The 27,800-nt window shown below is 28.5% G+C and overlaps 1 protein-coding gene across 2 annotated transcripts in view; it reads right to left on the reverse strand.

Moving 5' to 3' along the window:
• LOC122848947 overlaps window positions 1-27,800 on the reverse strand; it is a 33,623-nt gene that overhangs the window by 5,641 nt on the left and 182 nt on the right. Inside the window, exons 2-6 of one of the 2 annotated variants that reach the window (XM_044147431.1) lie at window positions 27,437-27,744; window positions 25,619-26,240; window positions 23,690-23,841; window positions 12,808-12,993; window positions 8,727-8,949 (exon numbers count right to left, since the gene is read on the reverse strand). In XM_044147431.1, coding sequence (XP_044003366.1) covers window positions 8,727-8,949; window positions 12,808-12,993; window positions 23,690-23,841; window positions 25,619-26,240; window positions 27,437-27,744 — 1,491 coding nt within the window. Of the gene's footprint in view, window positions 1-8,726; window positions 8,950-12,807; window positions 12,994-23,689; window positions 23,908-25,618; window positions 26,241-27,436; window positions 27,745-27,800 lie in introns of both variants that reach the window. The other variant, XM_044147420.1, reaches the window with a different exon arrangement.

A 27,800-nucleotide genomic window follows, 5' to 3' on the forward strand; every position in this document is an offset into this window, starting at 1 on the left:
ATGATTTTTCCATGATATTCTGCTATACTTTTCTTTTTTGTTTACTCATATTTTCCTAATATTTTCCTATAATTATCGTATTTTTCTTTATATTCAGTGATTTTTCTATATTTTCGTTTATTCGTTTATATATTCTTTATTTTTCTATATTTTTCTTCATTTTCCATATTCATCTTGTTTAAATTAATTAAGGGACTTAGAAAATTTTCGGGGATGGTGGGGGAATAATTGATATGTTCCCTTATTTATCGTTTTGTTCTTTATATTCAGTCACTTTTCTATCTATTTCTTTATATTTACCGATTTTTCTTTGATATTTTCCTATATTCTCCTTTATATTTACTGATATTTTCCCATATTTATCGTTTTTTTCTTTATATTCAGTCACTTTCCTATATTCTCTTTTATATTTACTGATATTTTCCCATATTTATCGTTTTTTTCTTTATATTCAGTCACTTTTCTATATTTTCCTTTATATTTACCGATTTTTCTTTGATATTTTCCTATATTCTCCTTTATATTTACTGATATTTTTCCATATTTATCTTTTTTTTCTTTATATTCAGTGAGTTTTCTATATTTTTCTTTATATTTTCCATATATATCGTATTGGTTAAGATTAAGGGACTTAGAAAATTTTCAGGGGTGGTGTCTACCATGGTTGGGGGGGGGGGGGGTCCAGAAGAAAAGCGAAAACAATAGGAAATTAAAATTCCCTAATAAAGGAAAGTGACTGAATATAAAGAGAAAAACGATAAATATGGGAAAATATCAGTAAATATAAAAGAGAATATAGGAAAATATCAAAGAAAAATCGGTAAATATAAAGGAAAATATAGAAAAATGACCGAATATGAAGAAAAAAATGATAAATATGGGAAAATATCAGTAAATATAAAGAAAAATATAGAAAAGTGACTGAATATAAAGAAAAAAACGATAAATATGGGAAAATCTCAGTAAATATAAAGGAGAATATAGGAAAGTGTCTGAATATAAAGAAAAAAACGATAAATATGGGAAAATATCAGTAAATATAAAGGAGAATATAGAAAAATATCAAAGAAAAATCGGTAAATATAAAGGAAAAGATAGAAAAGTGACTGAATATAAAGAACAAAACGATAAATAAGGGAACATATCAATTATGCCCCCTCTCCCCCCCGAAAATTTTCTAAGTCCCTTAATTAATTTAAACAAGATGAATATGGAAAATGAAGAAAAATATAGAAAAATAAAGAATATATAAACGAATAAACGAAAATATAGAAAAATCACTGAATATAAAGAAAAATACGATAATTATAGGAAAATAATATGAGTAAAATATGAGTAAACAAAAAAGAAAAGTATAGCAGAATATTATGGAAAAATCATATTTAACAACAAGATTTTTCAACAAAAAGATTTAAAAAAAAATTATTAACATGATAAATTATTAAATATTTAAGTTAAAAAAAAAAATACGATCACTGGAGGATTAGTGAGAAAAATTAATGAACAATACCCATCAATAAATAATAAAGAAATAATGATACCAGTAGAAGCTAATATAAAATTCGATGACGATGAGGAAAATGAAAATATACCAAAAATTAATTTCGAGATTAAAAAAATACAAGAAGTTGTACATCTACCAATTAAATCATTTGCAGGCAAAATAATTTTAGCGAAAAAAAAAAAAAAAAAAAAGAAAACTATTCATGCAATAAGAATGACATTATTTACATATCATCGCAATCATAATAGCAATAAATAAAGTGGAATTTATATATGCAATGTCAGTACGGTTATTAAAATAAAGAACAATAACATTAGAAGACGACAGTGATTATGAAGTAAAATAAAATTTAAATGAAAAAAGTTTGATTAAACTAAAAAAAGATAATGAATTTACCAAAGGAAATATATTTTAGATTGGACTAACTTTATGGAATGAAGAGGCAGAAAATTTCTAGGGAAAAAAGGGTGATGTAATCGCATCAAAGGAATTGAAAATAAATGAATATAAAAAAATTAAAAATATAACGACGACTTCAGCAACAACTAAAATGTTAAATCTTGATTCAACCGAGAGAAAAAAGTAAATAAAATAAATACAATCGAACTCGACAATTTTGTAATAAATATTTAACATTGACAGGCTAAAATCATAGTACAACAAAATGAATAAAAACGGAGAGTTTAAAAGGTTAGAAGAAAGCGATTCTGGACATGGAGATGACCCATTAGAAGGAACAAGCAAAATGAATGAAAATTAAATAAATTTTAGTTGTAACAATAATCATTGTAACGATAGAGAATGAAATAAATTTGTAGTCACGAATTTCGATATATATTCGATATATATATTAAGAAGAAATCAAAATTCCCCCTGCAGGGAAGGCACAGTTGCTTCAGCAACTGTATGATCATTTTTTATTATCAATACAATATTTTTAAATATATACATTCTTGTAATATATGCATATAAAATATTTTTTTCTTCTTTTTTATTCTTTTATAACGTATGAGTACTTTATTAGTTTTTTTTTCAATTATTAATTAACAATGAATATTGCATTTATTTTAACTCAAAAATTACGTATCGATTGTACTGAACAACAAACAAAAAAAATATATAAAATGAATATAAATTAATAATAAATAAATCAAATTTAAATTTAAAAAAAAAATGCTTATTTATACTTTGATTTAACATATATAATAAAGATGTTCTTTATTTATTTCGTACGTCTAAATCAAAATATAATTTACCATTATTTTTTTTAATTAAGCTGGATTTCAATTTAATTTTTATTCATTTTATATATTTTTTTCGGCCTCCCCCTATCGGAATGACCTCATACTCGCCCTGTATTTGTGGCGCAAAGTGACTGTTTGCGGCCCTCTTAGTAACTACTGATAAACTTGTGTTTCCCGCCCTCTCATTGCAGCACTAGGGCGACAAACGTGTTTCTCGCCCGCTATCACATTGAAAAGAGCAAAATGTCAGTGTGTGTGTGTGCGCGCAGTGAACCTGTCGACCTGTTGTGAACGAATATATAAAAAACAGTGCAAAGAAAGTGATAATAAATTATTATAAACAAAAACTTTTGGGATAATTTTATTATTTTTTTGTTCTTATTATTCAGTTTTTATTTGTTTATTAATTTTGAAAATTAGAAGTAATTTTTTTTTATTAAGTGGAGTCACTGAAAAAAGTGTCATGAAAATTTTGTTTTTTTTTCTTATTCAGTTTTCATTTTTGTTTAGCTTCGTCATTGAGTAATAAAAATTTTGTGTTTTTTCTCATTATATTTTTTTTTCATCAATATTGTTGTGAACCACATGTAATAAAAAATATTAACAAGATTTTGTTCTTATTTTATTTTTTTAAACAAATACAATAAGTTGATAAGTTTTAAACATTACTCTGTTTTAGGCTAGATCACGGATTACAATTTCAAATAACATATGACTAACAATTTTTGGTTTATATTTTTCTAAAATATTTTAAACAACGATTTAATTTATGTACTTTTAATAGCTTTTACAAACTCGAATATTATATACATGGTCAATATGCATAGATTTTTAGTAAAAAATCACGTAACAAAAAAACCATAAACTCAAGTTTCTCTTTGGTACTATTATAACATATTTTTAAAACATTATTTGCAAGAATTAGAAAATCTCACATCTTCAAACAACTGCACTAACGTATTTTCGATACACAGAATGATCGTAAAATCGACAATAAAAAAGTAAATTTATAACTTTTAAAATAAACTAAATTCATGAAAACGTCTTTGACTTTCCGGTCGTAAAATCTATATTTTTTGTTTACATTCGTATTTTTATATGTCACCCTTGGACCACACAAGGCCCAATTTATGTCTAAAAATCCACCACCGTACACCTAGTTTTTACCCTCTGAACTAATTTTGACCATTAAAACTAATTCTTTAACTAAGTATACACCCATTTTTTGACTTAACAATTTCAAACTGAGAAATCAGTTCAACACTCGTTTACGTAACATCTCTAATTAATATTGATTCGCGTACAACGGGATTTCTTTATACTTACAATATAAAATAGTAGTGTCTGTCCATGACAACACTTGTTAGAGTCAACTCAATATACAATATACAATACAATTAATTATAATTTTAGTGAAATAATAAAGTGAATATATTAATAGAATTTAAGCCACAGTGTTTGGATTTATTTAAAGTGTTATTCCTATTATTTCAATTTACAACCTATCCTCCACATCCTTTGATAGCCCTGTATCAAACATAACTACAACCCTTTTGAAATTATCGTGGTTCATTATATTTTTTTTTCATCAATATGTTTTTAATTGTGTGCCATAATAATAAAAAAAATATTAACAATAATTTTGTCCTTATGTAATTTTTATTTCAACAAATTATTAATTTTTTTTTTTTAATAGACCCCCCCCCCCCACCGGGCTTTCAGCCCTGGACCCGGTTGGGATTTTCTTAATATAAATTTTATATTTTTATTTTTATTCGGTCATCCCGATAGGCCACGGCCAAAAAATTGTATGTGTCGCCCTTGCATCACAATATACTATTGTTTGTTTATAGTTATTATATAGATGCAATATGTATAAGAACTCAATACTAAAAAAGGCACCACGAAAAAAGAAAACCAAATTTGATATTATTGATGACACGGCGAGACTCTCAATTTTTCTAGACTCCATTATCTTAAATATCACTAATTATGGAATTTTTCAAAAGGGACCCTTTTTTTTTTCTTGAATTTTTTTTTACAAAATAAGGTACACAATACACGCATTTTAAGCATCGCAAAAATCTGGGCCCAGAAATATAAATATTTTTTTTTTATTTTTAAAAATTTTATTTACAGCGAAGAAAATTTTTGTTTTCAGCAAAAAACACTTTTGTTTTCAGAAAAAAAAATTTTTTTTTTTCATAATGGATATTTCATAAATTTTCGTTTTCAAAAATTCAACTAAAACTAGATTATTGCTCGGTTAATTTTTAGTTTCTGCTTTTTTAGAAATTGTTTTTGCTAAAAATAAAATTTTCAAAAATCAAAATAAAATATTTATATTCCTGGGCCCAGATTTTTGCGATGCTTAAAATTATTCGTGTATTGTGCAACTTTTTTTGGAAAAAAAAATTCAGGAAAAAAAAGGGTCCCTTTTGAGAAATTCCATAATTAGTGATATTTAAGATAATGGAGTCTAGAAAAATTAATGAAAAAATTCAAAAAAATTAGAGACTTAATTTCAGCCGAAAATCAACCAAAAATAGCTCATCTTTACAAAATCGCAGGGGGTCAGGCAGATGACCCCGTGATTTGACTAAGAATGCCCCATATACAATATACATTATATGTATATAAAACACATTTTTAAACATGCCTGCAATTTGCCGCCAATCCTAAGCTTGGAAAAAATGTGAAGGGAAATGTTAAGGGAGGGGGTATCCAAAACTAAAATAGGGGAAATCGCGATGAGAACGAACTTGGCTGCAATAGTACCGCCCCCAGGAACGAACTCGGATTTTTTTTTAGCCTTAATCCGGGTTGGGAACGAACTCGGTACCAGCCTCAAATGCAACAAAAAAAAATATTATTATTGATTACAGTAGTATTTTTTACGTAGAAATCAATGAGCATAATAATAATCCGATATCTTCAATATTTTTTTAGATATTTAAAGTTGAAAATTAATGAAATCAGTTTTCTTCGAATTACAATCCGTCCTTATATAAATATCTCGATATTTTTGAATTTCAAATATTAACATATAAAAAATTATTAAAGATAACGGATTATTATTATGCCCATTGATTTCTACGTAAAAAATACTACTGAAATCAATAACAATTTTTTTTTTTGTTGCATTTATTATTATATTAAAATCCCAAAAGAGTAAAAAATTAACAACAAATTTCGATATAATTTACCTTCAAAGCTTAATATCTCGAAAACTATTTTAGATATGATATTGCTGTTTAATCCATAATGTTCCTCGTAAAAATTACTATTAGAAACAATTTATAAATCAATTTTTTTCTTATCCATTTCTTCATAACAAAAATAACGAAACAAAAAAAAAATTTGTTATCTTGTTTCTTCAATATCTCGAAAATTATTCGAGATAAAGAAATTCGGTGGGGGCCATTATTTTTTACTCAAAATGACGTTATAAATTATCAGCGCTTTTGGAGCTAGATCTAGCTCCTTTTAATTTTTATGGCTCTATTTCTAGCTCCTTCATTTTTGCTAGCATTTTTCTAGCTCTATGATTTTTTCCTAGTTCTTTTTCTAGCTCCTAGATTATTGGCTTTTTTTTTCGCGCCTGCAGTATCGCACTGATATGATTGGTCAATTTTGAAAAAACTGAAAAAGATGGCTGACGCAGGATTGTCAACTTTTACATAGACTTCAGACTTCTCCCTGCTTCAAATGAGCATCACATTATGTTGGCACTTTTGAGAAGCTGGATAAATATTCTCATTTTTATTTTCAGTCAATTGATATAAAGTCATTTTCAAAATTACTTCATAAAATCGTAACGAATTAATGTAAAAGTAATTTATAGTATCATATATGCTAACTCTATTATTCATATATATGAAAATTGTGATAACAGTTTGTGATTTTATTATTTACAAGCATATTGTGTATCAAAGGTTAGTTGATATTATTTATATCAGATATGGTATTTCTTCTACTGACACTTTCGAGCCAACAAAAGAAATGTTAAAAAAATTTTCTTCTGAAAATATATATTCTTCGAGCTTAAAGAAAAAGTATTAAATTATTTTTGTGATACTGAGAGTAAATAAGAAAATAAAAAACAAAGTCATTTGTGCCAATATATAAATCAAAAATTATAATAATGGAAACTATAAAATGAATAATATTATTAGATAAATATATAAAAGTACTGCAGGTATATCAGTATTTAATTTATAAAGTAAATACATTTCATACATAATTATCTAAATACGAAAATAAATAAAAAAATATTTATAAATATAGAAAGTTTAAAAATAAAAATAAACAAACATATATGTGTCGAAAATATCACTAATAAACTCTACTAATTAGATATGTATATTATGTCTATTTATTCTATTTACGTACTTATTCTTTCAGTTTAAAGAAAAAAAAAAAAAAAAAATTACTATATATTTTATCAATATTAAATTTTAGCGCCTTGAGCTCTAATATGGCGCTTTTTGATGGTGAGTCTAGCGCTATCGTGTTAGTCAAGTCTGGCAACACTGGTTATAATATAAGTTATAAAATTTAGTCTCCACTAATATCTTGACCTTGCCATGAATTTTAAATTACAGATTTAAAAAAATTCGAAATTTAAATTTATTGTTTTCTTTGCTTTTTTGTTGATTCCGTTCGTTTTTAAAGAGAACCCAACTTGATTTTCACATATCCTTTGTGAAATTTTCTCAGCTTTCCGGAAAAAATATTTTTAAATTTGTCAATTTTGGGGCAACGCAACTAAAACAGCTTTTTTTGCGAAAAACTCGATTTTCAAAGAGTTATAAACGTCAAAAAAAAAAGTGATATTTTTTTCGAAAAGCTGAGAAAATTTCACTTTGAAAACGATTTTTCTTTATATTTTTATTTACCGACAAAATACTAAGAAAATGAACCAAAAAAAAAAAAAAAAACCAATATCAATGAAATGCCTCATACAATAACTGCCAAAATAATGGACGAAAATATAAAAAAAAAAATACGTAAGGGTATTTTATCGAGGACTATAATCTGTCAAAATTTTGAGAAGTTCTGAGGATGGGTCACCCAAACCGTGCCGATAATTGGCGTTTCATATATAAACTGTATACATATTTGTTCTCTACGTTGTAAGTATTATATTGGTTATCACATGCGCCCGAATTCGCCCAATATTCGCCACTCTTTTACCTCCTGTATTTCGTTAAATTCGAGCCTAGGACGAAATTAATATAAATCATAATTTACAGCCAATAAGAACGATGTATTCGATCAGTTCTCGACCAATCAAATTAATTTTCCGTTAATGTCGGTAAGTTAAAGTTTTAGTCAATCGTACAGAGTGGCGCTGAAGTAGAAATAATTTTTTTTTTTCTCCTCCACCGAGTCCCCACCACTATTACATCTCATTAAGTTGACAAAACCAGAAAAATAAAAATAAAAAAAAACACGAGGAATACCAGTGCGTTTATTATAATTGATAATTACAATCACAAAGTTTTGATGACTGAGTGTGTTGTTCATGTTTACTTTCAATTTTTTTTTTATTTTCAATTTTATCAATAAGTTCATTTTCATGGTTATTTTTTTCTTCAATATTATTTATTTGTTGAATATTATTACATATTATTACATATTATTGTAACTTCATCAGTATGCATAAAATGAAATGTACATGTTGATGTTTATTTCCAATTTTTATTTCATTTTAATTTGATCAATTTTATTCAATTCATTTTCATGATCATTTTTATCTTCAATATTATGAATATCATATTAATAAAAAATCGATTATTAATATTGTTTGGGCTCATTTGGACTCATTCGTGCGCTCGTGAAAAATAATTATACTACGATACTTATGCCGATTGACAGGTTTAGTGCTCGTAGAACTAAACTCGTTAATTCGGCGCTCGTAACGTATAATACTAATATGTTATACTTATACCTTACCTTATTTAAAAATTATTTACCATCTTGAAAATTTGAAGTTTTTGCATCAAGGGTTGGAATACTTGGAGATAAGGTACTTGTTGTTGATGTTCGATTGTGGGTCCTTGATGATAAATCGTCCTTCATAAAATTTCTGATGTTAACATTAATACTTTGCTGAATATCTCTTACATATACCCCAAGATCTGGAGTCATTGGAGACAAGTTTGCGGCTCGTGGTTCGAACATGTCCTTGATACCTAACTAAATACATATCCAATGTGACTTTGTAAGAAGATGTTTGCATTACAAGGATTTTTAAGCTGATGAATAGCAATATAAGACTATGAATAGTTTGTTTTATTGATTACGTCTTAACGGAAAGAAATTTTGATCAACAGTGGCCAAACAATATTATAACAATATCGGTTTGACCGGCATATGCATTTTGTTGAACAGCACAGTAAATTTCATTGTGCTGGCACAATAAAATTTGATAAGCGTATACTAAGAAAAAAAACTTCTACAATACAGAACTTTTGTTCTTGCAAAAAAAGTTCTTGGATTATGGAAAAATTTTCTTATATTAAATAAAAAACTTCGTAATTCAAGAACGAAAAATTTCTTGAATTATGGAAATATTGTCTTGAATTATAACAAATACGTCTTGAATTATAAAAAAAAGTTCTTAAATAATAACAAAAATCTCTTGAATCATGGCAAAATGTTCTAATTTTTAGAAGTAAGGTTCTTGGATTATAACCAAGTAGGTCTTGGATTATAACAAAATGTACGCGATTTTAGAAGTAAGCTTCTTGGTTTATGAAGTATTTGTTATAATCCAAGAAAAATATTGAACAAATCAAGAAAAAAAATTCTTTTACATAAATAAATATAAGAGAAAAAAAAAATTATGTTAACAATCATTTTTTTAATTGTTTTTTTTCACTATTCGAACTTTGTTAGTCGAATTTTTTTTTTTTTTTTGTATCAGAAAATTTTGCCTGAAGTTTGTATCAACGACTTACCTTTAACGCTACTTAAATCCTTAATTCCGACGCTTTACCGACTTATCCACGACGCGATTATATATACGACTACACTGAGAGAAATATTAACTGAAAATTAAAATCGCGGTTGAATAGAAATTACTATACTACTTTGTAATTTTTGTTTTATTTCTGGGACTGGCCGCGAGATATGGAATTCTAGAATAAAATTATGTAAAATGTGTAAAATGTCAAAAAATTGTTGGGTTACTTCAAGCCTCTATACATCGTTATCTATTGCAGATGGACATGGGGTTAAGTGAAGTTTATTATTGAAAATTCAATTCTAAACAATTTATAAAGAATTACTTTTTTTGATTAATCTCTTAGATAATGAGTTAGGAGTTAATTAAAATAAAGACATACATGTTTTGTGAAAAGAATAAAAATTATTATATGGTTGAATAAAAAATACTGCACAATTTAATAAATATTCTTATATAATATAATAAAAATTATCATGTACACATATAAAAGTTAGCATAGACTTAAATATTTTTTACTATCTAGCTTTGTAAAAATTCTGTTTGTGGGGCGAAATAACACAAAGATGGCCGACCGATTGAACAAATGATTGAACTGTCATGTAATTTCAAGCATTTCTACAGCCTTATCTGTTGAAGCTAGGTATGGGGTTAAGCGAGGTTTATTATTAGTTGTTTATTTCTAAACAATTTATCAGGAATAACTTTTTTCTATTTAACAATTAGTTTTCGAGTTTTGAGCGTGTAAACAGAAAAGAAAAAATGTTGCCGAGAATTGATTTCTATTCTCCGTGAATCTAGCACAAACTGTCGAACTTAACACAAAAAATGTCCAACTTTTAAATAAAATTTATAATAAAATTTAGTAAATTCTAAAACCGGTAGTGGGTAAATTCTCAGCCTGCTAAAATTTACTTGTGAGTGTCGTGAATTTAGTAATTTTTTTAAACAAAAATTACAATAAAATTGTGTAAATTTTATGGCTTAGTATTGTATATAGTCAATGGCCAGACGTTTTACATAATTTTATTGTAAAAATTATCTATCAATATACGAATAATTCTTATAAATGACGGGGGAACGCAGTTTTTACTATTTATTTTGTAATTTTTTCTTTTACTTTTGTAATTCTTAGTTAAAATTTCTCTCAGTGTACGATTTTATTCTCCTTAAGATACTAAATTTTTTTATTTAAAAATTTATGACTTGATCTAATAAAATTTATGTACTGAAATATTAATAAACACGAATGTGTTTAAATTATTACAAATAAATATAATGAAAATAAAAAAATTAGTTTATTTATTTATTGAAATATTTATATCAAACAAAATTTAGGAGACATATATTTTAATCTATTATTGTATGAATAATATTGATGCATATGATACACAATATTTTTTTTTTTCAAATTTTATATACTCTTGTTTTGAATACTGAATTACGAATGAATTGTCAATTGAGGGTCTGGATGCAATAACACGTTGAGCGCTCGAAGACATGGAAACGCGACGTTGTTTCGGTGGAAAATTAAAATTGAAAAATTAAAAAAAAAAAAAAATACGGTGATCTATGAAATTAAAAAATATGCATTTTCATTCAAATAATTTTTTTTTTATAATAATTAGTTAATGCAATAAAAAATAAAAACAACATTTTTTTTTTGGAAAAAAATACTTTTTTTTTAACATATAACTCGTGATAACTCCTTTAAAAATTTTGTGTTTACCAGTTTTGATGGTATAGTCTAAGGTAAATGTACCAGTTTATGACCAAGTAAAAGAAATTTTACATATTTTTCATCAGGAAAAATGATTAAACGCAAGAAAATTGAGTTCTAATAATTAAAACTAATAATTTATATTATTTCCTTAATAAAAATTGATAAATCACATTTTTTATTAATTTGATAATTGAATGATTTAAAAAAATTCATAAATTGACTAGTTCATGTCCGTCTGGAAATCGAGTCAGAGTGTTTATGTCTGTTGGTTATTTTTCCGATGATTTTGAAAATAAAACAAGCAGCCGAAATTAAATACATTTTAGTATAAAACTTTTATTACCGAAACAAACTATGAAAAAAAATGAGTTTATAGAAAAATAATACGAAAAACTTTGAATAAAATGAAATTTTTTTTTTTTTTATTTTAAATAGAATAAATAGGCAGACTCGCCTATTCCAATAGCTGTTCAAATTTTCTGTAATCGTTATTCAGTGTGGCTAATTTTATTACGTTTCTTTTTTAAATTTGAAATTGAAAAAAAATATTTGTAAAAATATACATTTTGTTTTTAAATAAGACTCAAAGTGAGGTTAGAAACATCGGACACATACAAAAAATGGTCAAAAAATTATGCTCTGGTTGACGTCTTAGTTGATTTTTATATTCAATGTTAAAAAAAAAGTTCTAGTTTAAACAATTGTTGATAATATTTAACTAACTTTGAAAAAAAATTTAAACTTATTGTACAGTTACATGATAAATGATTCCTCATTTCAACTCGACCATCACCTAGCTCCGCCATTAAGAAAGTAACCGCTAGACCCGAAAAATGTGATGCCTGACTTTCTTGATGGCTGTTTGCCGATAAGTGAATTCCTACTTGACTTTTTTTATTAGGCTTATTTTTTAAATGAAATAATTCTCTATGCTGACAATTCATTTTATTTTTTTTTTTGCCTTGGTTTTTTTTAGATAATGAATGTCAAAGTTGACAACTTTTATACACGAGAGTAGGACGAAATAGTTTTTTTATTCTTAACAGCATGTAGTATACTCGAAAACCTATTTTTTTCTATCAAATTGTAGATAAGAACAAAATGAATATAATAAGAAATACTTAAGCTATGTTTGCCATAGATTTCAAAAGTTATTCAAGTTTAAAAAAAAAAAAAATATTTGCTTTCTCCCGGTGCGTGATGCACACAGACGAAACATACACAAGCATACATATTGTAGCAGTGTCTACTCGCTTGCTAGTACAGTGTTAGTGTTTGTATATGCACAGACGCATTTCAGGGTTGAAAAATCCATATATGCAATACTAAATTTTGTAAACAAAAAGATTCTGAATTCAAATATTACCATTTGGAGATATGAAGTGAGTCTAACGAATCCACCAAGCATAAAAGAAGGAATTTGCATTTTAACCCACGTAGGTTTCATAGACTTTCTGATATGTCGCAATGTTTCACCAGAGAGTAGCCTGATCAAATTACGACTTCTAATGCTATCAGCTGGCAATACCATTATGACATTGTAACGTGAATCCTTGAATCATACATAACTGTAATCAGATGCCTGTAGATTTAGAATATTTTGTAGATTTGTAGATTCGAAGAAATCTACACTGTAAAAAAAAAATTCTGTAAAATAGAACTTTTTGTCTATGAAAAAAACCATTTAAAAGAAGTAAAAAATAGTTTGGTTAGAAAAAAAAATATTTCTTATTGAAAAAAAAAAAAATTCTCGATTATATATTTTTTACGTTCAATCTGAGTATTGTAAACATCAAATACAGTAAAAAAAGATTCATTTTAAACCACTCATATCCTTCAATTGAAACAATTGAATAAATTTAATTATTTTTTTTTTAATTATTCAATAAATATACCGTCATGGCATCAGTACTCGGACACCCCCTAATAGTCGGACACTTGGCTGTTATTCAGTAACGATGCCGATAATTTTTAATTTAAAATGCAAAAAATTTTTTAAAATATTTTTACTTATTATATTCTTTGATTTGAACAGACAGTTTTTGTTTTATAATTTTATAAATAATAGAGATATTTTTTAGAAAATATTAAAGGTAGAATAAAATTATGTGACACCCAAACAGCTATCATAGGGTACTATGAGAAGTCGTAGTCGAGTGATTGCTACTAATTAAATTATCAATTTATGCGTCTATCGAGTAAAATTTATTTTTAGTGTTTGATATTAATTTCTGTAAAAATGTTTGAATTTTCCGATTAGATAACAAAAAATTTTAGATAAAATTTTTATAAATTTAAATAATAAAATCCGACTACTAGGATCCTTTAATTTTATCTGGGACCACTATCCGGACACTAATAACAACTAGTAAAACTGACAACATTACCAAACATAACTTAAATTTGTTTGACGTTGATGTTTTTTCCCTGTCTAGAAAGTGGTACCTAACGTGTGGAACAACTGGTTTTTATATATTTCAGATGTCCGGATACTGGAGAAATTTAAAAATTTTTTAATTAATTAAATTTTCATTGAATTTATAATTTATGAGTTTTTTTTTCTTAAATGAAAGATATTATTTTACAGAATTTAAAAATGATGATGAATTTTTTTTTTTTTTTTTAATTATATTTTTTATAGTGTTAATAGTTTCAATTACTTCTTTATCGTCCGAGTACTGGTGCCATGACGGTATTTGTCTTGAAGAAAAAACAAAAGTGTCTAAATGGGAATTTTAGACACTTATGTCTTGTTTTATAACAGATTTGGTTTCGTTGGAAACAAAAGTGTCTAAATTTTAGACATTATTACGTCTTGCTTTATAACATATTTGGTTTCATGGAAAACAAAAGTGTTCAAATTTTAGACACTATTACGTCTTGCTTTTAGACACTTCTTGTTTTGATGTAATACTTGTATGGCTCAGTTCATAAATAAAGTCCTCCAATTTTACATACATATTGTCTTCATACATGCAATAATAGTCTTGAATCAAAATAATAACATTCTTTTTTTATGAACAACATTGCCTCTAATCAAAACTCAATTTTATTTTTTCAAGATTTTATTCTCTAAATTAAGAGCAATGTTAGTATAACTCAAGACGTGAAAAGGTATTTTAAAAGTTTTTAATTAAAAAAAAAAAAATTATATGAATTATTTATTATATTTTTATTATTTTACTGTCTACCTAATAGTTCGGGAGCCCATCGTGCTTTTTCTTACCTCATCGCATAACGATTTGAAATACGTTTATTCGACGTGTCTTGACGAGTACAATAAGCAGCTTCAGTGGCCGACCGTTTTGGTGGAATGACAGGGGGTGGCTGACGGTCAAAGTAGGTGGATGAGGTAAGTTAAAACCTCTAAATAAACTAAAACGAAAAACTCTAAATCTTAAGGACAAACATAAAAACTTGGAGTTTTTTGGTCGGCCATCAAAAAAGTGTCCTATGAATATTGAATAGTCGACCTTTATTATTTTCGCATTCAGGGAATCATTACCAATCGATTGGGTCTATTTCCAATCGTTATGCGATGAGGTAAGTTCACTTACCTCATTTTTTTTTCTCAATTTTGTAGTTTTTTTGGTCGGCCATCAAAGAAGTGCCCTCTAAATGGTCAGCCATTATTATTTTCTTCTTTAAGGCATCATTACCAATCGATTGGGCCTATTTTGAATCGTTATGCGATGAGGTAAGTTAACTTTGACGGTCAGCCACCCCCTGTCATTCCACCAAAACAGTCGGCCACTGAAGCTGCTTATTGTACTCGTCAAGACACGTTGAATAAACGTATTTCAAATCGTTATATGCGATGAGGTAAGAAAAAGCACGATGGGCTCCCTAACTATAGGTGCTATTTATCTTGGAAAAACCTCATTCCATTTTGATCGTCTTTATCGGGACTCAAACCTACTATCTTCTGATTACTTGAACGCATATTTTCACTCATCTGGCCATCAAACGATTATAAATTCAAGGTGTTTTTTATAAATTTAGAATACCAGTTGGCTGAGATAAATTAAATTTGCAAAGTCTTGTAAAAAAAAAATTATTTATTCATATTTTATTATAAAAATTTTAAGTCTTTCAAAGAACAAATTGTTAGATGTCTAAATCTAGATTCATAAATTTGTTTGAATAAATTTAACCATGAATTATTTATCATTGTTAAGTTAAATTATTTGTTGTTCGGAAGTCGAGCTATGGTCCCGGGATAAAATTTTTCAGTCATTCTCAGCATCGAAAAAAATGTTTTATCAAAACTGCCAGTATTAACGTACAGGAAATATTCATGCTTGACAACCCCAAAAAAATGAAAAAAAAATATTTTTAATTCGTTTTTTTTTGTATGAAATCAATTATTATTTATATAGGTATATTTTGATCAGTATAATTATTTTATACCATAAAGAATCATTTTTCCATAAAAAAAAATTTCATAATCGTATTTTCAAAAAAATCACTGATTTGTGTTCATTATGTTGTCAGACTGATGGTGATAAACAGTGAAAGACCTGATGGAATTGCATTTTTTTGTAGATAGTTTTTATAATTACAGAAAATCTAATACGGGTTGCCACAATAATATTGGTATCAAAAAAAATTTGATATTTTTTTTATAATTCAGTAGTTTTTGGGAAATCTGTAATTCCGTTTCACCACATTTGTTTATTTTCGAAATTATATTGTTACACTTGCTCTCATGAGAGCCATGTATAACCTCTCTAAAACAGGCCGACTTTAATAATTGAAAAGACCTGGTAACATTTGTTGGGGCATGTGGCCAGCGTTACCCGTTGAAAATTAAAAATTTTCAATACTCTGGCTGGGGTCATTGTTATTTCTATTGCTTAGACATATTTTAACCGTTAATTAACGAAAACATTATTCATATTTGAAAGAAAGGCAATATAGTTTTTCAAAGCTTTTTTTGGAGCCTTATAAACATTTTATTTCAACTCTATGATGACATTTTTGGGTCCGTTTTTTTTATTTTTTTTTCGGCGAGCCATAACTTTTGTTATAATCAAGATAGGGAGTTCGTATTAGGCTCAAATTATGCACCTTAAAAAAATCTAGTGACGGCATTGGGGTTTTTTTTTCTCTCAATAACAGTTTTCGAGCATAAGAATTAATTATCGGAATTTTTTGTCAAATTTTGAAGTTTTTTTTTTTTTTCTCAAAAACTATTATAGATGGGGGAAAAAACCCATTATGCGGGCGATAAAGTTTTTTGAGACACATAATATAAGCCTTATATGAAGTCTCTCTTTTGATTTCGCGTTGAGTTATTCATTGCGCCGTTTTTAAGTTTTTTTTCGGCGAGCCACCCGAGTGGAAAAATTTTCAGGATGCCCTATTTGACCTCAAACCCTGATCAGAAACGGATCAGGATTCCTTATTCAGGGAACCTGACTCATTCCTGACCCGAACCTGGTCAGGACACCTTACGATTTCCTTAAGTCAGGTAACCTTATCCAATCCTGTTCAGGAAAAGAACAGGAAACCTTGACGTATCCTGAATAAGGTTTCCTGAACAGATTCTGACCAGGATATTATCAGGAAAAATTTATCAAATAAATTAATTTTTTTTATTCAGTTTTCCTGTTCAGGAAAAGAACAGGAAACCTGAACGTATCCTGAATAAGGTTTCCTGAACAGATTCTGACCAGGATACTATCAGGAAAAATTTATCAAATAATTTAATTTTTTTATTCAGTTTTCCTGTTCAGGAAAGGATCAGGAAACCGGAACGTATCCTGAATAAGGTTTCCTGAACAGATTCTGACCAGGATACTATCAGGAAAAATTTATCAAATAAATTAATTTTATTTATTCAGTTTTCCTGTTCAGGAAAGGATCAGGAAACCTGAACGTATCCCAAATAAGGTTTCCTGAACAGATTCTGACCAGGATACTGTCAGGAAAAATTTATCAAATAAATTAATTTTTTTTATTCAGTTTTCCTGTTCAGGAAAGGAACAGGAAACCTGAACGTTACCTGAATAAGGTTTCCTGAACAGATTCTGACCAGGATACGATCAGGAAAAATTTATCAAATAAATTAATTTTTTTTATTCAGTTTTCCTGTTCAGGAAAGGAACAGGAAACCTGAACGTATCCTGAGTAAGGTTTCCTGAACAGATTCTGACCAGGATATTATCAGGAAAAATTTATCAAATAATTTAATTTTTTTTATTCAGTTTTCCTGTTCAGGAAAGGATCAGGAAACCTGAACGTTACCTGAATAAGGTTTCCTGAACAGATTCTGACCAGGATATTATCAGGAAAAATATTTATTATTATAATAAATATTTATTTATTATTATAATTTTAATTCTAATACAAAATGATAAGGGACAATTTAACAAATTGTTATATTTTATTTTTACGTTAAATTAACGTCGCAAATTCTAATTTAAGTTTTTTTTTAGCTGATGTAATTTATGAAAGCAAAAAAACACATCAGATCATCGATAGACGGCATGGCCGCGCGTGTTAAGGTCCGTAGTTGTAATCTGAAAGTTCCGAGTTCGCGTCCCGCTAGTGGTTAGGTAATTTAAGTTATGTTAGGTATATACAATCTTATCGTTCAATCTGTTTCATCAATAACATTGCTATAGTAAATTAGTTACAAAACATCAATTAATAAAAAACAATTTTTTTTTTAAAATTACTTGATCCGTTTCAGATCAGGAATCCTGTTCCATTCCTGATCAGGTATCCTGGTCAGGTTTCCTGATCCAATTCTGATCAGAATCCTAAAAAAAAGCGTTACATTCTGATCCGTTCCTGAACAGGATTCCTGGTTATATTCTAGTCAGGAATCCTGATCCATTCCTGTTCAGGTATCCTGGCTCTAACCCTAAAATCTGGCCAGGTTTCCTGATCCGGTTCTGATCAGAATCCTAAAAAAGAGCGTTACATTCTGATCCGTTCCTGAACAGGATCCCTGATCCGGTTCTGATTTGAAATCAGGTTCCCTCAGAACCTTAACTAAATTTCCACTCGGGCATAACTTTCGTTATAATCAAGATAAGAAGTTCGTATTAGGCTTAAATTATGCGCCTCAAAAAAATCTAGTGACGGCATTACCCAGGTAGGATCCCACAAGGGTGAACGGCCGTGCCAGGCTTGTTACAAGCTTGTGTTTCCTAGCCTTGGTGGACTAGAATGTGCCTAGCTTGGCACAGAGAATTTTCCCAGTCATCGCACAAGACTTGTTAATCTAGGCTTGTACCAAGCCTGTGTCGATTGTTATTTCCAAGCCTCACACAAGGTTAAAAATTCCAAGCTCGTGTCAAGCTTGTATTTACAGTCATTGCACAAGACTTGTTATTCCAGGCTTGTACCAAGCCTGTATTTACAGTCATTGCACAAGACTTGCTAGTCCAGGCTTGTACCAAGCCTGTGTTAATCGTTAGTTCCAAGCCTCACACAAGATTAAAAATTTCAAGGTTGTGTCAAGCCTGTTTTTCCAGTCACTAGACAAGCCTTGTTAATCCAGGCTCGACACAAGACTGTCCCTTTGATTTTTCCCGCCCTCACACGAGCCTCGTAATACAGCCTTGTTTCAAGCTGGTGCCCATTGTTTCACCAAGCTCGACACGAGACTTAACTTATGCATATATTTAACTCAAAAAAAAAAAATTATAGTAATTAGATATATAAATTTAATATAAATTTCAAATAAAAAATATCAGGCTTTGACTATTGTGTGAGGCATTCGCGAGGACTGTGTGTTTAGTCTCAATAGAATTTATTTATATAAAAAATTTTGACGACCACTTTTATCAATACCCCGATGGTCGACATGATAGCGCATTGGACTTCCACGTGAGAGGCCCCGGATCGATCCCGCGTCGCGTCCCTAGTTTTTCGTTTAATTATTATCGTTTAATAGAATTGTCTGAATTAAAAAATAACAATGTCGGAATTATTAAATTAACAATAATAATAGATTAACCATAATAATTTTTTTATATTTTTTTAAAAATCGTTTTTGGAAGCTTGAGTCAAGCCCGAGGCACAAGCCTTGGCACAAGGCTGGAATACGAGTCTCGGCACGAGGCTGGGATACAAGGCTTGTCATCAAGCTTGTAACATAGGCACATTTCCAATCACTTAACAACCTTGGCACAAGCTTGTAGCACAAGCTAGACACAAGCATGTGAGCCTTGTGCACAAGCTTGTGCCAGGCCTGGCACAATCGTTTACTCCTACCTGAGTAGGGGTTTTTTTCTCTCTCAATAACGGTTTTCGAGAAAAAAAATTAAATATCAGAATTTTTTTTTTCAATTTTATAGTTTTTTTTTTTTTTTCTCTATTATAAATAGAAAAGAATTTCGCAAAGCAGGCGATAGAGTTTTTTGAGACACATAAATTGAGCCTAATACGAAGTCTCTACTATGATTTTGCGTCGAGTTATTTATTGCGCCGTTTTTATAACTTGTAAAATTTTCACATAAAAACGTATGTACTATTTTAAGTTACATAAATAATAATTTAAGAATAATGAAATATAAAACAGAAAAGATTTACGAACAAAAAACCTTTGGTGATAAATATTTTCTGATGGATTGTTTAGACACCACAAATTTTTAAGTAAGAAAAAAAATTTTTTCAAAATTTACATTTTAGTTTTTTGATTAAAAACCATTATCAATAGAGCAAAAAACCTATTACGCGGGCGATAGAGTTTTTTAATGCGCTTCTTTTGAGCCTAGTACGAAGTCCCTCGGTTACTTAGTTCGTAAGTTATGAGCGTTTTTTTTTTTCCGCCGATGAATTCAAGACTGCGGCTGAGCCTATGGCTCCTAGCCTCCGTAATATAAAAAAAACGAATACCAATACCTATAATTCTGAGGGCACATTAAGATGCGTTAATATTTCATTTATCTAATCTGAAAATTGCATAACGTTCTCATTTCATTAAGTTTACTAGCGTTGTACGTTAAAACGAGTCATTCTCTACGCCAAATTTATGACTACTTATGACTCTGAAAAAAATCGGCCAGCATCGAAAAAAACGCTTCAGTCATTATTTTGAATACTCACTCATTTTTTTCAAGCCTTAAAATGACTGAGTATTGAAATTAATGACTGAGTATTACATTTCAATGCTTAGCCATACTCAGTCACTTTTTCATTCGGACTTAGTAAATTTTACATTTCGAAAGCAAAATGTTTTTTAAGTCCGAATAAAAATATGACTGAGCATTAAATTTTAATGCTCAGTAATGCTCAATGGATTATTTTATGAGTGAAAATGCCTCATAATGACTGAGAACTAGTGACGTAAATGACAGTCATTTTTTTTTTTGTGTCACGTCACAAAAAAAAATACCGTTTGTGACCTTCTGAGACCGTCATTTTTTTTTCGTCATTGTTTTCGTCACATTGTCTCCGTCACAATTGGTATTTTTTTAAAATCTTCAAAATAATTGTAAAAAAGACCGTGACAAAATATTTCGTCACATTTTTTCCGTCACAATTGGTTTTGTTTTAAATCTTCAAAATAGTTGTAAAAGAGACCGTCACAAAATATTTCGTCATTTTTTCGTCACAAAATTTGTTTTTTAAAAAAACTAGATAAAAAATTCCTTAAATAAATGCATATTATCAAATATATATATTTTTCGTTAAATGTCCAACATTTAATATTGTTTTTATTTTTTTATATAAATTGCAAATTTATTAAATTGATATTTAATAATTGAATGCTATTCAATTATTAAATGGTTAAATTTAATATTTTATGTTAAATGTTTAGCATTTATTATTGTTTTTTTTTTTTTTTTATATTAAATAGAAATTTATTCAATTGAACAATAAATATTTGTTACCAATATGGTGATTATTGGTTAGACTGCTGTGTGTGATAAATAATTAGATAAATTTAGTTAATAATATTAAATATTTATTAATTTTAATTGATAATTATTAATTACACATAATTATTTATCAATACCCTAACGGTACCACCCAACCCGTTTCGTGGGTTGGAATCAGGTTATTTTAGGGTTAAGTTTTTATTAGATTACTTCGTGGTTGGATAACTGTTACCTGACGGTTGCAATGTGCGCAAAAACAACTGTCTCTAACCACGTTATATGACGGTTATTCTGAGGTTTTGTGAACTAAAGGCCAGTTTGCTGTAACCGTTATTTAACCGTTCAATAACTTTGGTTGGATTCCGGTTACTTTGAGATTTTCCTAACGATAGGACCCAATCACTCTCGTAACTTGGAATCAGGTTAGTATGAGGTTTGAAGTTTGGCTTCCAGTTTTATTATATTTCAGTGGTTTGAACAAGGTTTATCAATCGTCAACCAACGGTTAGTTCTGATTTGGTTATTTTTAGGTTCAAAAAGGGTTTGTTTTCGGTTTTTTTTGCGCACATTCCAACCTCGAGACGGCCGTTTAATAACGGTCCATAACGGGTTAGACATTAGTAAGGGTAATTCATAAGATATGAAAATACGAAAAAAATCAATAGATGGCATACTAGATGTAAAACTGACGGTCAGTCGATAAGTCGTCATAAATTTGGTCACAAAAGTTGGGTCATGAAAATGGTACGATGTTGCCCGCGTCACAGACGGCGTTACAAATGGTCATTTGACGGTCACAAAATTTTCAATTGTTTCAATTGTATATGAGTGGTTGAAAATGAATCTTTTTTTTACTTTATTTGATGTTTATAATACTCAGATTGAACGTGAAAGATAAATAATCGAGATTTTTTTTTTTTTTCCAATAAGGTGAATGTCCCTGTTGTGGACACTGTACCTATTGTTCGTGATTTCTCTTTTTTCCCATGTAAAAAAATTAATAACTTATTCTCTACTCAACAAATCGTTTTTGCAATACTCATTATCGATAATTTAATTAATTCTTCAACACTCAGAGTCAAAATCAATAACATTTTATTATTATAAACATTTTAATTATTTTTATAAAAATTGGTTCTCGCTTCCAAGCATAATTTTGCGGAATTTTGTGGCAATCCTTAGTGTAATAGGTAGAGAGAGTACAACGTTATTGAGTTGAATGTTTTAATATGCAAGTGGAGAAAAATTATTTAATTAGTTTTATATTATAAATAAAATTATGCTTTATTCTTTTAAATAATTAGTTTTTTTTTTAAATATATATTAGTATGTATTAATGAATAGTCCAATAACTGGGACACAAATTCAGCCTTGTCCAGGTGTCAATAATTATGTGTTTAACCTAAAATATTTAGTTGTTTTCAATTTTCTTTGTATGTATTGGTATGCATAAAAAATATTTGATACTAATACTATTTTACTTTTGCCGGTCCATAACTGGGTCTTTGAGATGTCAACATTTGGGACAAGTGAAAAGTTGGCGTTCCACAACAGGGACATAAATGAATTATTTAAAACAAATGAATTTATGTGTTTTTAATTATTATTTAATGAAAAAAAAATTAACATATGTTAATTATATTCTATAGTAGCTAAGGGAAAAAAAAAGTTTGGAAATTTACTGACAGGAATTTTTAAAAACGAATAAAACACGAGATCAGTTTGTTAAGGTGTTACCCACGCATATCTAGAGGCCTCTTGCGGATGGCATTTAGAAACATAATATTTCTATGAGTGCGAACTAGATGAAAAAGAAAGAGAATATCTTGTTTCTCACTTCCACTTAAGTATTTAGACAAAGACAAACATTTATTTTTATTTATTGTAAAATAAAAAAGTCTCAAAGCCCTATTAATTTTTATATCAGAAGTTTCCTTATTGTTTCCTCTATCTATTTTCAGTTTTTGATAAAGCTATCTGCGTTTTCCATAAAATGGCTAACCAGGTTTCTAAAAACTAAACCGGACTTTCCATAAGAACCTATGTATAACCTCCAAAAAAGTAGCCTACTTTAGTAATTAATTACGAACTAATTAGCTACAAGAAAATTATCAAAAAATTTGAGCGTATGTGTTATTATTTCATTAATCTACTTAAAAAATTTCAAAGCTGTATCTGCGTTTTTGATTGGTGATGGTAATCCCTTAGCGTTCCACAACAGGGACATTCACCTTATGACATATTTTTTTCTCCAACCAAACTATTTTTTACATCTTTCAAAAGTTTTTTTTTCCTAGACAAAAAGTTCTATTTTACAAAATTTTTTGTCTTAATTCCAACAAAAAATTTTTACAGTGTATAAACAATTATAATTAAATTCATTCGTATATTTATAAATAAAGTACTAACGTCTAGAGGGAATTCAACAGCGAAGGAATGAATAGCATGGATATGTGCAAAAGGCAAAATTGCTGTATAATATGCTGTTGATATAATGGACGCTGCGATGCCATTGACTTGAAAGTTGAGTTCAGTTGTTCCTTGATCAGTTGAATCAGAGACTGTAACATTTTGATTGAATGGTGGGTACTTCCAATCATTATGATGATTTTCAAACCAAATGTTCTCTATTGTAATGAATTAAGTATTGATCAGTTCAATGCTAAAGTAATAAAAGGTCATATAAATTAAAAGAACCTCTGGTAGATAAATTCAGTCAGCCCGACGAGTTGCCCCCATTTAAGGCAGTATGTAAATCCCAAGGTAGGATAATTCTTTGGGTTCAAAGAGGCACCCTTATAACCATAGCATAAAAAAATAATAAGTGCCCTCTAATGTCTAAAATTTGTATACTTTACTGACGCGTCTTTAGAAGTATGAGTGAAGGCGCCTCGTATTTACACACACTAATACTACTTCAGCCGATTTTCAATGCTTCGCCTGGTACTTTTTGACTGTTTTTGACCCTAAATTTTCGTCTTAAATAATTAATAACTTTTAAACTTCGTGGTAGAAATCGATGATTTTTTTAAAATTATTTTTGTTATTAAAAGAAGTATAAGCTGTAGTAAAATAAAAGTTTTCTGTGAGAGCGTTTTTTCAATAAAAGTGAAAACGTGCCGATACTTCCTATGCTTGTGTGTTAAAGTGTTAAATTGTTGTCAACTTTGACCCTAATTATCTCGGTCAAATCGTGGTAGAAAATTACAAAAATTTGATAAAATAGATCTTTATTTCACTTAAAAAATGAGCCTTCTTTGATCAAAATCTGTGAGAGGGAATTTTTTTTCAATATTTTGACATACTGCCTTAACTTGTGTAAGCATATAGTAAAGTCGGGTAGCGCTAACGAATTTCTACCAGGAATGTGATTTTCATCTCTTTCTTAGCTATTGCTTGTCCTTAGTCATTTATTTATTTAACAAATAAAATACATGTAATTTATTTTCATAAATTAAAATGTCTAAGGACAAGCAGTAGCTAAAGAAAAGATGTAGCTAAGGAATTGATATATAGTCAAAGAAATTAAATGGTATAAGCTACATCAATTTCTTAGCTCCATCTTTTCCTTAGCTACTACTTGTCCTCGGTATTTTATTTATTCAACAAATAAAAATAAATTCAATGTCTTTTATTTGTTAAATAAATAAATGTCTAAATAAATCAATTACCAACCTCCATTTACTCTTTAGCGCTATTTGCCAAAATGAATTAAAATATATGTGGTAAGTGGCTGAGGAATTTATTCAGTTTACAACACAATTTATTTATTTTTATCCTTTCCTTAGTTGTATTTACCATAATAAATTAAAATCCTACTGGCAAATGTCTAACAAAATGATGAAACTCAATAAATTGCGTTGTCATCTTTATTATCTACTAAGCCATTTGCCACAATTATTTCAATTTATAACAATAAAAAAATTATAAGCAAGCCCGTAGCATAGAGACAATTCATGGAGAATAAAAATCTACCTTTGTCAACTTGGCTAAGTCGGTTACAGCATGATATTCGTATTTCTTCGAATAATGTAGCGTTTAGGGTATAGGGGATCAATAGGGGTCGGTCGCAGAAGTCTGACAAAAAAAAAAAATTGAAAATTTCATGTATTGATCTTGATTATACATACTGCATTTTTAACATCAAAAATTGGTAATTCTCACATACTTGAAGAGTAACACAAACTTTACTAATGAAAAATGTAAAAAGAACTTTAACGCTTTAAAAGGTAAATTTTACCTTTTTTCGAAGTAATCGAGGCGATCACTAAAAGTGAATGTTGTTGATTTTAAATGAAAATTTAAATGGAAATTTGATTATGAAGAATATTTTATTACCTGGAATGGTGTCGAAAGATCGCTGACTACGTGCAAGTCTTTTTTTTCTAGAACTGCTGTTAATAACAGAGGGTTTAGTGCCAATATCAATAGCACTAGAAACTGTTGGAACCATATCTATTGTAACAAATTGATCAGCTTCATCAGAAGTCAATGAATGTTGATTAGAAGTCATATTGTCTGGTGAAGATTCAACAGCCATCATGTCCATGATGTTAACAGCTGGCATTCCAGTCAAATCTGTTACAGTCGGTGGCATCCTGTTTTTTGTCTGATTCAATGTTTGATTTATCTGAACAGATGATGAATTTGTAGAGTTATCAATTGTAATATCGGACGCTATCAAATTTATTGACGGAGTTGGAACAACTGTGTTATTAGCTGATGAACTATTTGTTATATCAACATTTGATAACACCAGGGCGTTTGTCATATTTGTTGTTGAACTGTTGGTATTTAATGTCATGGTGGATTGATCTGTTGAATTCATTGTGTTGTTATTAACCACAGTATCAACGTTGAATCCATAAAATCTTAAAATATCTTCGTACTCTGGCCTTAACTGAACATTATCCTGGTTTAATGTGAGACCAGCGAGAAAGGTGTCAGCGTTAAGATAGCTCTTTGAATAGAAAGTCCAAAGTACATTTAATTGGTAACAATATATAATTAAAAAAGAACAGAAAATTATTACAACAGAATTAAATAGCAATAAAGCAACCCGATGAATGAAACAAATTAATTTTGAGTACTGAATCTTTACGTTTCTTATTTGATATTTTTTTAGCGATTTAATAAGTAAATCGGTGAATTCAATATCAAAAATTTGTAAGTTAATTTTTAGTACGTATAAAACATTTTTTAAATGAGAACAATTTTGCAAATAACGACAATATTTATCAACGAAAATCAATAAAATCTAGACATAGAAAGTGCTGAGTAATTTATTTTAGAAACGACATTCTTAGAAAAACTTAACTCGTAAAACTAAATTAAACGTTTCGTTGAACAACTAAGATAACTTTGAATTAAAAAACTGCAGTTATCGTTTTCATAATTTATTTAATTCGCATTCCCTCTAAGTTTATTTTTTTTAACAATCATGAGTCAGAAATCGTATGTTCAAAAACAAATTCTAAATAACCACGTCTACTTTATAAAATCTTTATAAAATTTATGTACAATCGATTTTCTTAAAAGTTTTGTGAAAAATTGGCAAATCAATTAAGAAATTTTAGTGAAAATTATATATATATGAAAATTTTGCTTAAGCGTTCATAAAATTTATATGGAAAATTTGTAAATTTCTAATTTTATTTAAAACTTTTCACAAAGTTGATATAAAATTTTTATAATAATGTGTAAGCTAATTTTGTACATTTCACTTTCTACTTGATTCTATAAGAATTTGTCAAAATTTTATAAATTTTCGATAAAGAAATAAACCAAAAATAAATGATTAAATCAGGATCAAACCAAGAACTTTCAGGTGACAAGCAATCGTGTTTTTATGAAGCCACGAATATTTTCTAAGAAAATCGAAAATAAATAAATATTACTTTTCTAATTTCTTCTACTAACAACTCTTATTATATATTTGTGTGAGAATTGACAACAAAAATATGATTAAAGCAGTCGATTAAAGGTAGTTAGAGAAGTAGTATCATTAATTTTTCTAAATTCTAAATTTTTTTATAAAATCAATTTTGTATAATTTTCCTAACATATTTTCTCATGAGTACTACGGAATTTGTAACATAACACAACGAAAAGATATTTATGAAAAAGATTAATTCAAGCTTTAATGAATAGACTCACCCGAAGACGTCGATGAATATCACGAAGACCTATTCTTGTAATATGTCGATCACGGGGAAGTTTTAAAACATGACTTATTTGCTGTGATGTACGACCAGCAGTACCTTCGTAAACAGCAACCAGAACAAATGTTAAAAGTGCTGGTGAAAATGCCACATTTCCTGAATGATGTGAATAACAGTTCAATAATTTTACACCTAAATTATTTATAACATCAGTCATGGTATCGACTGGTTGATCAACATTTACATTGCGTTGTTTCAAATAGTCGTTTTTTTGATATCCGTAAACTCTGCTTTCCAAAGTAACTAAAGAATAATAATTTTTAAAAAGCTTTTTCAGTTGTACAAATAACACATATATT

The sequence above is a fragment of the Aphidius gifuensis genome, linkage group LG1, assembly GCF_014905175.1.
Source record: "Aphidius gifuensis isolate YNYX2018 linkage group LG1, ASM1490517v1, whole genome shotgun sequence".
NCBI lineage: Eukaryota > Metazoa > Arthropoda > Insecta > Hymenoptera > Braconidae > Aphidius > Aphidius gifuensis.